Here is a 13,549-nt window from a genome sequence, read left to right on the forward strand (position 1 = left end):
AATGTTCATTGACGACAACATTTTCACCTCTGAGGGAAAAGGGTTTAATTGGCCCATACTCTTTCTGTTTGAGGTTGAACGTTTCCCAGTGATAGGCAATGGCCATCTGATGCTTTTTCGCCAGAGATTTGGTTATGTTTTTGAAATTGAAATTTTTGAAGTAATCTTTAAATACCTTATGTTTGGCCTCAAACCTCATGCACCACATATGTAACAACGGGCCAATCTTTCTAATAGACGACGGGTAATGAATCATAAAGTGATGCTTGGGTATTAAGCTTCTGTGTGGATACAGGTACTTGAACAGTGTGTGGTGCTCTGCAATCAAATGCTTTAAATATGTTGTCATACCACTAGTGAGAGAAGGTGAGAAAACAATGTTCATTATCTGAAGTAACAACAGTAGCAAAGTCCAGTGTTTGTTTCCTGCAGGAATAATGTCACCAAACAACAATGGAATGTTTTTCACTAGACACAGTGTCTGAATAGAATTCAAACCAATGCCATTGCCAGCACTCTCCAAGATAATCTTTGTCGGGCGGTTTTTTCGTTCCAAAAATCCATAATCAAAAGAATAAATCCTAGAAAGCAAGTCCTGTTCTGATAGAAAGTGTTCTGTGAGATATCCAAAAAGCAACTTAATCTCGTACTGAGCCACGCCCTCAAGAAGATCATGCATTATATCAAATGAATAGTTACTACTCACATGGAAATATGTCAATGAATTAAGTGTAGAGTATCTTTTCAAACCATAGACTGACTTCAGTTGGGGGTTTTCCTGGAGAGACTGGCAATGCATTTCAAACACATCTTTTCCACGAAGGATCACTTTAGGATCATCCTCACTGTATACTGTTTGAGTATCACTCTTCTCAAGTAAACAAAGGCGACAAAAATAATGGCCACTGAATGACTCATTAAAACCAAGAATACTGTGCATCCCTAGATTATCTCCTGTGATCTGAGCGATTGTACCGTATACTTGCTCATCAGAAAATGGAAGACGTATACCATGGCTCTCTAGACTTTTAATGTCATTTATCAATGGTTCCAATATAACATCAAAGCCATACTTCTGGAGATCTTGTACATGAAAAAGTGATACCAAATGAATGTTCATCAAAACCGAATTAAATTTTGGGGGGAAATTTCTTAAAATAAAATACAGAGCGCCTATTTTGTGAATTCCACGTTTCGAGCCAAGGGGATTTGCCGTTTCAAAATCATCATAGTATAACTGAATTTGTAATGTGTCTCTTTTAGCTGTAAACAATGGGTGGGTTTTAAAATAACTGCCATCACAGAAGTCGGTGTAAGTGTCAGGCTCCGATCTACACTCTCTCTTGAGTAAAACACAAATGTCTGGATTTTTGCACATAAACTCTAGTGTTTCTTTTATTGGCACATATATGAAAGTGTCCTTCACAGGCAGCTGATCATAAGTACCAGTTTTCTTATTATGTCTGCTGTCATATCTCACTCCCAGAGTTATTTGTACTGGCTCTACAACTGACCACTTTTGGCTGAAATATTTATTTCGTTTCCATTCTGTATTCAAATCTGTGAATGGGTTTTCAAATTTGCCTAAAGATGCATTTATTGCAGGTATATTGAGGTCAGTTGCAGGCAAAATGGATATAACTGTCTGCTTTGCTTGTGAGCGAAGCTCGCTTGTTAGTTCCTCCAAATCCCCTACAATGGAGGATACCAAACTGTTGGAAATCCCACTCCCCTGTAATTTGGCCACGATTGATGCACACATGTCTTTGGTTGGATCCTTACTAATTCCTGAGTCTGAATCAAGACTGGAAGAGCTACACTGACTTGGGGGATTTATTTCGTCCATCAGAACATCTGCCTGAGATGACATTCCAGCTGGCTCACTGGAACCCGCAACAGATAAAGTTTGAGACATTTGCTGTACATTGCTATGAACTCCATTAAGGTGCTTCCGAAAACCTGCATATGTTAGAAACTGATGCCTACAGCCTTGCTGAGCGCAAAATAATTTGAACTTTGGTCCAGGATAGTAACCATGTTGGACTCTTAAATGTGAAATCAACTGCTGACTGCTGGGATACACATTCTGACACAGGAAACAAATCAGCATTGTCTAGTCAAAGGATGCAAGCACATATTGGTTAAGGAATCTGGCTCTCAGCTCCCTGACTCTGGGTGTCTCCTTCATTTTTCCCACATCTATGTTGTACACCGTTGTCTGCAAGAATGTGTAGAAGCTAACAAGGGCAGCATCGTAAGACACGTTAAACACAAAGTGAACTTTGAAAAGTTCATCAAATGCCCCGAGCGAGCGGTTTGCCTGGCATGGGATGAGGTGCTTATCCATGGCGATGTAGAAGCAGTCAATCTTGCTCTTCTGACGCCCAACCGCAAGGAGGTACGGCTGCCGACCAGGCTGGTTCTGGAGGTGCTCGTCCAAACTGCAGCATGACTAGGGTTGACATAAGGAAAATGAACATTAGACAAGAATAATGTGCAGCTGTAACCCTTGTAAAGGCCTTGCCCAGGGGCAGAGTCAGACACGCATGCAGACACGGACATGTCAATGGTCAAGCTACTCTACCAACTGTGCCAAGAGAGCTGGCTCCCTTGGCAAAGCGGAGTGAGTTTAACCAATCCACTCGTCATTCTGGATTTGCAAAGATTAGAAGTGATTATTTAAACAGTCATCCCAAATAATAAATATTACCTTGTGAAAGAATAAAAGTCTCTCAAATGCATCAGAGGCAGAGACTTTTGGAGACTTCGGTCCCCCTGGTGGTGGTGGAAGGAGATGCAACAGCAACAACAGGGAGGCCATTTCTGGGTCGTAAGCTGAGGACAAGAGTCACAAGAATAGATAGAACAGAGGTATTAAATCTGGGGGCAGGTGATGTTTTTGGTTCTGTTCGATGGTTAACAACAAGCTAAATAAATACAACTTACTTGTTGCATCATCAAGGTCACTTCCTGGGGGACTTTCTGCTGACTGCACCAAGCGCTGCAACTCTGGTGTGGAAGTGAGCTGTGACGCCTCTTTGATGATGCATGGCTTGAAGAGCACATCCCATTTCTGAAACAGCTGGGAGGCGGTCTCATCTCCAAACAGGAGAGTGAAGTCTTGCTCCACCTTTAAGAAAGATGACATTAAATTGCTGTGTAGTAGTTTCGGTTTGTGATGAGGTTGGCTCCCTTCCCCCTCACCCTCTGTACCCCCCTCACTTTATTTTAAGCATTTTCCGTATCATGAAAAACGCTATAATAAATAATAGGAACTACTTTCAAATGTAGCAGTATTCTAAAGATCGCATTTCAAACGTACCAGCCCTTTTGTATCCAGGAATCTTGGGAAAAGGGAGAGGACATCAACACCTTTGCCTGGGTCATTAACAAGCTTCTGGCGGTGCTGAAAGGTCTCTCTCATCTTCTGGAAAATCAGGGAGTTGTCAGCGGTATGGTTGAGTAAAGACATGGCCTCTTTGCAAGCATCTCCATCAAGTTGCTCTTCCAAGTTGCTCTTCCCAGCCCTCTGGGAAGTTGGGCCTCCTGGATAAAGAAAGAGTAAAAAGTTTAGCACAGGCAGGTGCTGGATTAAAAAAAAACATTGTTCGAAGAGCAGTGGCTTGAAATGTCACTAGATTACATTGAGAAAGGAGCTATTGTGTATGGATTTTCTTCTTCTTATACCTCCTGAAGGAAGGTCAGTAGAGCTGCTTGGCAGTGCAGATGATTGACGATTCTGCCTTCTGCTGACGGTTTTCAGACGCCAAGAAAGGAATCCTGTGTGGCTTGCAGCATCATAGAAGTGTTCCTGAAATGTAAATAAATTAATACATTGTTAAACTTCGCTCATAAGAAGTCAGATAATTCAAACGCCAGTGTGATGCACACAGCTTCATGTCACATCATGCAAGTAGTGTCATGCAAACAATAATGACTTACATATCCTTTCTTTGAATATGGATCCTTGAGGGAAGGGAACAGTGTCACTATACCAAGAGCATAATGTTCTCTGGTTGCTTTGGTGGGGAGGCAACTGAGAGGAGATATTAAATCAAATTTAAAGGGTTAGTTCGCTATTTTGGACATCTAGCCCCATTTCCCACATTCCTAGTATGTACCGCTACAGAGTCAAATTTCACTGAAGCTTCTAGTATTGGGTTTTGGTGCAAACAAGAACATGAAGAAACACACATACCCATGAGTATCAGTCATATGAGCCACCAGGATGTTAACCATTCGGCGTCTTGTGCCATCTTTTAAGGTTTCTGTTCTTTGGTACTCCTGTAGTACTTCTTCACCACCAGACTTGCCTCTTAGCACTGCTTCAACCATCTAATGAAAAGCAAAAACAAAACATGGTTAACTTTTCTATGGGCTAAGAATGAAAAAATGTAAAGGAACCCATTAGAATCAAATCTTTATACCCGTTTAGCAGGCATTGCTCCAGGTGTATCCTCAATCCTTTGTCTCTTGCTAGGGACCTCTTCGATTTCAAGGATTGCAGTTGATGCATTTGAGCTGAAGCTTGAGTCAGACATCTCAGACATCTCAGAAGCAGGGGTGCTTGGACCAGAAAATTCTAAAACAGAAAAAATCTTAGCTTAATAATTTGATTCAGTAGTTTGTAGAGTGCTTGAATATACCTAAAAAAAGCATAGAGGCACGCACATCCAGACACTGTGGCAGAGTTCTGGACAGAAGACAATTTCAGTAATAAAGTGATGTCGCTCACCAGATCTGAGCTCTCAAAGTGAATATACTGACGCCGAGTCAAAAGGGTAACATTCGGGCAATATGTCAGACAGCCACATAAATTCACGTTGGGAACCCAAATCTGGTGTGCGGACATCACTTCATTCATCCATCATTATATCTGCCTTTAAACCTCACCTTCATCTGAGAAAACTGTCAATACCACATTGCCTTGACCAACGAGGTCACTGAATATCTCATCATCAACTTCTGTCCCTGATGCATCCTTGTATGTAACGTTTGCATCAGGTGGCAGGCAAAATCTCTCGATAACTGGAAAAGATGGGACTAGAGTGAGATTAAACTGAAGATGCTTTTAAGGTCAACACTGTTTCTTGTCTCACAGCAAATGACTATTCACCTTAAATACATCCACCATTATATAATTATTAAACAGACCAAGAGAATTGTCCCTCACAATCTGCTCACACTGATGTGATTTTGACTACTCCCGGCTCCCTGCTGGAGGTTGGCTTGGTGTGTTCTGTGTCCTACAGGTGGTGATTGGAGAGGTTGCGCACCTGTGGAGGACGTGCCATAGCTGTTAAGAGACCAGAGGCGTCACTCACAACAGCCGTTCCCTTTTTTCTCTACGTGTTGTGCCGAATTCTCACTCCCCGCAGATTTCCACTCCCCTCCACTGCACCTGACGTTTCTGGAGGTAGCTTGCGGGGCTAAGGTGCCTGGTGTAGGTGTGTGAGGCGGTAGGGGCATTTCCCGGAGCCACCACGCACCATAGCCCCGCAAGCTACCTCCGGAGGAATCGTGGAGTGCAAATCTGCAGGGAGTGAGAATTCGGGACAACACCTTTGCGGAGAAAAGAGCGGACGGCCATTATGAGTGAGGCCTCTGAACTCCCAGTCCTCCCTCTCTTCCCCCTCCAGAGCATTTTGGTTGTTGATTATTTGATTTCACGCCATACAACACCCACACCCACCATACCGTTTTCACTACATCCATGCACTGCTCAACACTACTGATTCTCATTAACACAACTCATCTTTAGTATTTGTAATTGAGCTAAGTATAGGTTAAATAAATATTCTTAAAACGTGCCTTGGTTGTGCGACTCCCCATTTGTTGCGGTCCTGTAACAAGCTGGGCCGTAACAAAGTGGGGAGTCGCACAACCAAGGCAAGTTAAGAATATTTATTTAACCTATACTAAGCTAAATTACAAATACTCAAGATGGCATGTTAATGAGAATCAGTAGCGTTTAGCAGTGCATGGATGTAGTGAAAACAGTATGGTGGGTGTGGGTGTTATATGGTGTGAAATCAAACAAACAATCAAAATGCTCTGGAGGGGGAAGAGAGCGAGGGCTGGGAGTTATGGTCTTTTAACAGTTATGGCACCCCTGCCACAGGTGCAGCTGGTTGCAATCACAGGTGCACAACCTCTCCAATCACCACCAGTAGGACATAGAACACACCAAGCCAACCCCCAACAGGGAGCCAGGAGTCATCACATGATACACTCGTCAAATAACTCCAACACTAAAAGCCATTTAAATCAGAAAGTGTTAAAATAACACTGGGAGTTGAAATCACACTGATGTGATCAACTCTTGTCAAAGAACTCCAACGCTAAACAACATTTAAATCAGAATGTGTTGAAATAACACTCTGGGAGTTGAAATCAACTCTGAAATATTTAAACCTGAAACAGCTAGCCTAAACAATGTTTAAAGTTAGCTAACATTACCATTTTCATTGAATTGCTTGAAGTCAAACCGTCCATCTTCAACATCCAACTTCACATACTTCTGACATTGGCCGCACTTCACCTGGACCAGCATTTTCCTCAGAAATGCAAGAAAGTTCGACAAATTAAAATGAATGCTAGCCAAGTTATCTAGACCCAGACACAAGGTCGGAGTGTAGCTAGCTAATCTAGACTGTTACTATGATTACAAACGGATTTTCAGTCTGTTTCTCCAGCCTGGAACAGTTTTATATGGAAAAAGAAACAAGCTGTGTTTTCCATGCAAATTGCTAAATCCATTAAATTGGACTGGAGACATTTGCTAACATTACCTAGCTAACGTTAGCTAGTTAGCTAGCTAGCTCGCTCAGCTAAGTTAATTAATTCTGGTCGATGACCTGGGCCAATTAACAACGTTGTAAAGTATAGCACCCCATAGATGTTTCATTGTATTGTAACCTACACAAAGCACCAAATTATAATTGTTTTAATAAGTTAACTCACCGGTAATTGCACTTCCACGACGTTAGCGGTTGCACCATGCATGGAAGATGAAAATGGCTCAAGCACGAACTGAAGTGAAAGAAAGGCGCGCGCTGTTGAACAGTTGGGTACACCACGTGATCAACTCTGTCCAATCAGAATAACACCCTGGGAGTCGAGGTCAACTCATAACCACTCAATTACATCTCCATGGAGTTGAAATCACACTGATATGATCAACTCTGTCAAATAACTCCAACACTAAAATACATTTAAATCAGAAAGTGTTAAAGTAACACTCTGTGAGTTGAAATCACACTGATGTGATCAACTCTGTCAAATAACTCCCACACTAAAAGACATTTAAATCAGAAAGTGTTAAAGTAACACTCTGTGAGTTTAAATCACACTGATGTGATCAACTCTGTCAAATAACTCCAACAATAAACACCATTTAAATCAGAATGTGTTGAAATAACACTCTGGGAGTTTAAATCAACTCTGAAATATTCAACCCTGGAATTTCAACACTCCAGTTTTTGCTGTGTACCTCACACACCTCGCTCGCTCTGCAGTAACGCGGGCAAACCTCCTCTCTGAAACTACCTCACACACCTCGCTCGCTCCGCAGAAACGAGGGCAGACCTGCTCTCTGAAACTATCTCACACACCTCGCTCGCTCTGCAGTAGCACCCACGCTGAGAGAAAAAAATCACACCGTTTAAATCTTTAATGGCATGAAAACCTCCAATCTCAAAATCCACAAATACCACTGACTGTACTGTAGATATAATAATAGTTATCCCACCCTTTTGTGAATGTTTTTAGCGTGTCTCTGCATGACTTCCTTTCTTCTCCAGTCTCTCACCTTTTTCTTCTCTCTTAACTGCTTTCAATAATACCTTAAGGCTACAGAACCTCGCCTTATGATCGATCAGGTACAATCTTTAGGTAACTTTACCTTGTACCAAATTCCTAGTGAAAAATAGTCCCTGGGCTTGGGAGTGACAACACTGTAACTGTGCTCTCTCTCTCTCTCTCTCTCTCTCTCTCTCTCTCTCCCCCCCCTCCCTCTCTTTCTTTCTTTCTTTCTCTCTCTCGTTCTGTCTTTTGGTCTCTCTCTCTGGTCTCTCCAGGGAATGCAGCCTGGGCGATGGCCACCTCCAAGCCTGACATCCTCATCATCCTGCTGCAGAAGCTCATGGAGGAAGGAAACCTTCTGTATAAGGTAGGAAACGAATACTGTACTGGTATTAACCTTCTATAAACTAATACTGTACTGGTATTAACCTTCTATAAACTAATACTGTACTGTGTTATTAACCTTCTATAAACTAATTCTGCTGCTATACTGTGTTATTAGCCTTCCATAAACTAATACTGTATGGTTATTAACTTTCTATAAACTAATACTGTACGGTTATTAACTTTCTATAAACTAATACTGTTGCTGTACTGTTATTAACCTTCTATAAACTTAATACTGTACTGTTATTAACCTTCTATAAACTAATTCTGCTGCTGTACTGTGTTATTAGCCTTCCATAAACTAATACTGTACGATTATTATCTTTCTATAAACTAATACTGTACGGTGATTAACCTTCTATAAACTAATACTGCTGCTGTAGTACTGTGTTATTAACCTTCTATAAACTAATACTGTACGGTGATTAACCTTCTATAAACTAATACTGCTGCTGTAGTACTGTGTTATTAACCTCCTACAGTATAAACTAATACTGCTGCTGCATTGTGTTATTAACCTTCTATATGAAACTATTACTGGAGGTCTGGGCTTCTGTGTCCAGATCTGAACTGTACTTCACTGCCGCTCTACTGTGTTATATTAAAATAGACAGGATGATGTCATGGATTTCTTTTTTTTAATCAATGATGCTGTTAATATATGAGATGGAAACTCAAAAAAAAAAACTCAACTAAATCTGTGGTCTGGTTTTGAGTGAAAATGAAAATGAAATGACTGTCATCTTGTTAGCAGCTCAATGAAAGGGGGAGAAGATGAACGCGTGTGTGTGTTCGGCTCCGCTCACACAACGAGCCACGATTGATGGCTGACATTTAACAGATTGCAATCCTCTCGGATGGAACAAGGGCTCGCGCGTGGCGTGCGTGACTGACGAGGAGGGAGGGAGGGAGGGAGGGAGGGAGGGAGGGAGGGAGCACTCTGGGCCACAGGCCGGCTGTCTGTGGGGATATGTGGTGACCGTCTCTCTCTCTCTCTCTCCCTCCCTCCCTCTCTCTCTCTCTCTCTCTCTCTCTCCCTTCCTCCCTCCATCCCTCCGTCTCTGTAGAAAGGGAAGATGAAGGAGGCGGCCCAGAGGTACCAGTACGCCCTGAGGAAGTTTCCCAGGGAGGGTTTCGGCGACGACCTGAAGGCTTTCAAGGAGCTGAGGGTGTCCCTGTACCTCAACCTCTCACGCTGCCGCAGGAAAACCAACGTAAGCCCCGCGCCCCTCCTCCCCCTCCCCCCGCGCCCCTCCTCCCCCTCCCCCCCCGCGCCCCTCCTCGGTGCTCTTCAAACGCCAACCGTCCGTGTTATTCAGAAAATATTTAGTAGGATCACACGTGTAATGACTTCAGACTCAGGATACATTTAAGTATTGACTGGGAGTGTTGCTATGGGCAACCCCTCGGAGCGTGAAAAGCCTTATTACACAATTCAAATCCAATTTTATTTTCTTAATAGAGCGCCTGAGCGAAAGCAGGAAGAGTTGTCCCATGTGACCTTGATTCGGGGAAAAAAATATGTACGGGGGTCAATCGTGATAAACGAATCATTTCTTTGATCCCGTTTGAATTGCGCCATGAGCATCACATATGATGTTTGTCAGTTGAAAACATAATTTTGCAAGTCAAGAAAGTCGCCGTTTGTCGTAATACTGTAAAGCAGTTATTCCAGAACGAGTTTAAAATGATTAAAAGAGGTGAAAATCACTATTAGTCTGGCCATGTTGAGAGCTGCAGGAATGCAAAAGGAGAGTTCTGTGAGAGCTGGCATGTGAGATTGACTTTACAAGGTTTTGGTGAGGGTTATACGAGTGTAATGCCGGCTAGCTAATATTAGCAACAGTAACTTGCGAGTTAACCCAGATTAGTCAAATGTATGTTCTGAATTGACAAACATCATATGTGATGGTCATGGCACAATTCAATCGAGATCCAGAATTACATTTTCTCACGCCGTTCACTACCATTCATATTTTTCCTGATTTAAGGTCCCATGGCGGTTTTCTCTTCCTTCTTCCTGCTTAGGCGCTCTATAAGATGATTGATGCAACATGCAGGGGAACAGATGGAATGAATGAAATAATACCCACATACGAGCCAAATTACACACATTCAGCTGTCCAGTTGAAGTGAATAAGATTGGGTCATTTGTGGACAATTACCGTTACTGGCCTCTGTTGGCCTCAGTAATACTAGGAGCAGCCATTAACTCAGGTCACCTCACACACTTTCCATAATCACCCCTCCTCCGCCTGCTGACGCTGCGCTTCTGCCGTCCTTTAATCCCCGCGGTCCTCCTCCGCTGTCCGCAGGACTTCGGCATGGCCGAGGAGTTCGCCACCAAGGCCCTGGAGCTGAAGCCGCGGTCGTACGAGGCCTACTACGCCAGAGCGCGGGCCAAGAGGAGCAGCAGGTACGACTACAGCTCCCAGAAACCACCCTGACTGAGGCTCTTCCTTTGGCTTCCTCTCTTTCAGAGAGAGCTGCGGGTGCGGCTTTTCAGAATGTGCTTCTGCTGTTTTTAAAAACACTCCTCTCTCTCCTTCCTTCTCTCTCTCTTCCTCTCTCTCTCTCTCCCTATGTCTCTCCCCCCACCCCTCTCCCCCCCTCTCTATCTCCTTCCTTCTCTCTCTCTTCCTCTTTCTCTCATTCTCTCTTCCTCTCTCTCTCTCCCTCTGTCTCTCCCCCTACCCCTCTCTCCCTCTCTCTCTCCCCCCACCCCTCTCTCTCTCCCCCTCTCTCTTCCTCTCTTCCTCTGTCTCTCCCCCCACCCCTCTCTCTCTCCCTCTCTCCCCTCCCTCTCTCCCCCCCCTCTCCCCCTCTCTCATTCCCTCTCTCCCTCTCTCTCTCCCCTCCCTCTCTCTCCCCCTCCCTCCCTCTCTCCCCTCCCTCTCTCCCCCTCTCTCATTCCCTCTCTCCCTCTCTCTCTCCCCTCCCTCTCTCTCCCCCTCCCTCCCTCTCTCTCTCCCTCTCCCCCTCCCTCCCTCTCTCTCCCTCCCTCTCTCCCCCTCTCTCTCTCTCTCCCCCCACCCCTCTCTCCCTCTCTCTCCCTCCCTCTCTCCCCCTCTCTCTCTCTCTCCCCCCACCCCTCTCTCTCCCCCCCTCTCTCTCTCCCTCTGTCTCTCCCCCTCTCTCTCCCCCCCCTCTCCCTCTCTCTCTCCCCCCTCTCTCCCTCCCTCTCTACCCCCTCTGTCCCTCCCTCTCTCCCCCTCTCTCTCCCCCCCTCTCTCTCTCCCTCTGTCTCTCCCCCTCTCTCTCCCTCTCTCCCTGTCTCTCCCCCCACCCCTCTCTCCCCCCCCCCTCTCTCTCCCCCCCCCTCTCCCTCTCTCTCTCCCCCCTCTCTCCCTCCCTCTCTACCCCCTCTGTCCCTCCCTCTCTACCCCCCCTCTCTCCCCCTCTCTCTCCCTCCCTCTCTCCAGGCAGTTCACGGCAGCCCTGGCCGACCTCCACGAAGCGGCCAAGCTGAGCCCCAACAACCGTGAGATCCGCCGCCTGCTGGCGCGCGTGGAGGAGGAGTGCAAGCAGATGCAGCGCAGCCAGGGCGCCAAACCGCAGGGGGCCGCGGCGGCGGCGGTGCCGGCGCCCGTCCACGACTCCTCGGACCAGGAGCGGGAGCGGGAGCGGGAGGGGGAGGGGGAGGAGGAGGAGGAGGAGGACACGTCGGAGCTGGTCCTGGGGCCGGGGAGGAGGTGCCCCGAGGGCCAGAAGGAGGCGGAGTCGGAGGCGGGGCCGGACGAGGCGGAGGCGGCGTGCTGGCCCCAGAACGTCTACGCCCTCAACAGGACACTGCCGGACCCCCTGGGCAGCCCGGTCGCCCCTCCCCCCCCCCAGCAGCACGGCCACAGCAGCCCCAGGCCGCCCCCGCCCCCCCCAGCCTCCTCCTCCTCCTCCTCCCCCTCGCACCGCTACGCGCCCCATCGGGAGCCCGTGGCCCAGCAGGGCCCGGTTCTGCAGCCCACCAAGCAGGCCCAGATCGTCAAGACCAACCAGCACCTGAGCTCTCTGCAGGGCGGGGCCCGTGGGGGCGGGGCCGGGGGCGGGGCCAGGTCGCAGTTACGCTCCGTCCAGCCCCCTGCCCAGCAGGCACATGTCCAGCGCGCTGAAGGCCGGCCCGGGCATCGACATCAGCCCGCTACCCCCCCCCGGCGCCGCCGCCGCCGCCGAGGAGCCAGCCTACGGCGAGCGTCTGTCCGCGGCCGCCACGGGGGGGGGGCGCCACTGCGACGGCGAGGGCCCGCACTCCTCCTCCTCCTCCTCCTCGCAGTCCCAGGCCTCCTACTCCTCCTCGTCCTGCGGCTCCAAGGGCCAGGAGAGGCTGTCGGCCCACTCCGCGTCCTCCCTGGACGGGCTCGCCGCCGCGCCCCAGGGGAACGGTCACCCCGACCACCACAACCACCACCACCATCACCCAGCAGCAGGCCCCGAGCCCAGGAAGGAGCCCGCCGCCATGGCCGCCGCCACCGGGGTGGGGGCGGGGTCCCAGGGCGGAGGAGGAGGAGGCATCCGGGTGTCCAGCTCCACCAGCAGCCTGGCGTCCAGCAGCAGCCAATCAGACAGCGGGAAGCTGCAGGGGCCCGACGTGCGCACCAAGACCCCGTCAGACAAGGCCAAGCACGCCGCCGCCGCCGCCAACGCGGCCGAGTACAAACCCAGACCCTTCATGGGAATCATGGACAAGACGGCTCGCTTTCTGCAACAACAACAACAACAACAGCAGCAGCAGCAGGCGCTCCAGAGCTACCAGGGCCGCGGCTGGCAGAGCCACTCCTCCGAGGGCCTGGTGTGTCACGCCATGGCGGCCATGGGCCTGCAGCCGGCGAGCTGCGCCGAGCGGGCCTACGCCAAGACCGGCGCCACGTACCAGGAGCAGCAGCAGCACAAGCCGCTGCCACCCCCACTCCCGCCCCACCACCACCACCACCACCACCACCAGGGCGGCGCCACGGGCCCCGGGGCCCTGCAGAACGGCGTGCACCACGCGGAGTACGCCGAGAGGTTCTGCCACGGCCCGGCCGCCTGCTACAAGGAGTCCAAGCCGCCCGCCCTGGCCATCAGCGTGCCGCACGCCTTCCTGGACGCCAAACCCAAGCTGCTGCCGTTGCCGCCGGCCGGCCTGGCGAGGGAGAGCCCCGCCCTCCTCGTAGCGGCTTCCATGAAACCAAAGCGATCGTTTATAGAGTCAAACGTGTAGGGATGTTGTGTAAGTCTTATTTCACTCAAACAGACACACACACACACACACACATACATTCTATTTTTAAGTGCTGTTTTGTTATGTGTGGACACCGTCAGGATTGCTTCTCAGTTTTCGTTGTACTCTGCGCAATGAAAAATAAAGGAATCCATCTTCGCACGC

General features: G+C 48.2%; 2 protein-coding genes across 3 annotated transcripts; one reads left to right on the top strand and one right to left on the bottom strand.

Annotated features, from left to right (window-relative positions):
- Positions 1-271: 271 nt before the first annotated feature.
- Positions 272-7,030, bottom strand: LOC311313228 (uncharacterized protein). 2 transcript variants are annotated; one of them, XM_084443323.1, is made up of 11 exons: positions 6,964-7,030; positions 6,460-6,557; positions 4,894-5,028; positions 4,428-4,582; positions 4,199-4,335; positions 3,943-4,036; positions 3,688-3,811; positions 3,323-3,546; positions 2,947-3,130; positions 2,711-2,835; positions 272-2,452 (listed from the first exon to the last, which is right to left on the bottom strand). In XM_084443323.1, the coding sequence occupies exons 1-11, from the start codon at positions 6,999-7,001 to the stop codon at positions 2,114-2,116; spliced, it is 1,653 nt and encodes a 550-aa protein (XP_084299449.1). In that variant the 5' UTR covers positions 7,002-7,030; the 3' UTR covers positions 272-2,113. The 2 variants fall into 2 exon arrangements, with proteins under 2 accessions (XP_084299449.1, XP_084299450.1); XM_084443324.1 differs by lacking the exon at positions 4,894-5,028.
- LOC311312930 (protein TANC1-like) lies at positions 3,794-13,384 on the top strand (the record flags this gene model as incomplete). The annotated part of the gene is made up of 6 exons (XM_084442938.1): positions 3,794-3,818; positions 8,079-8,170; positions 9,258-9,404; positions 10,506-10,606; positions 11,613-12,692; positions 12,736-13,384. Exons 2-6 carry the CDS (start codon positions 8,096-8,098, stop codon positions 13,382-13,384), a joined length of 2,052 nt encoding a protein of 683 aa, XP_084299064.1. The 5' UTR covers positions 3,794-3,818; positions 8,079-8,095.
- Positions 13,385-13,549: the final 165 nt, after the last annotated feature.

The sequence above is a fragment of the Borostomias antarcticus genome (genome assembly GCF_949987555.1).
Source record: "Borostomias antarcticus genome assembly, chromosome: 9".
NCBI classification, from domain to species: Eukaryota; Metazoa; Chordata; class Actinopteri; order Stomiiformes; family Stomiidae; genus Borostomias; species Borostomias antarcticus.

Coding starts and splice junctions, on each gene's coding strand:
- LOC311313228 (XM_084443323.1), bottom strand. CDS start 7,001: ATGGTGCAACCGCTAACGTCGTGGAAGTGCAATTACCG. Junction 4,336..4,427: donor GAGCAATGCCTGCTAAACGG/GTATAAAGATTT, acceptor GCTTTTCATTAG/ATGGTTGAAGCAGTGCTAAG. Junction 2,453..2,710: donor GACTTTTATTCTTTCACAAG/GTAATATTTATT, acceptor TGTCAACCCTAG/TCATGCTGCAGTTTGGACGA.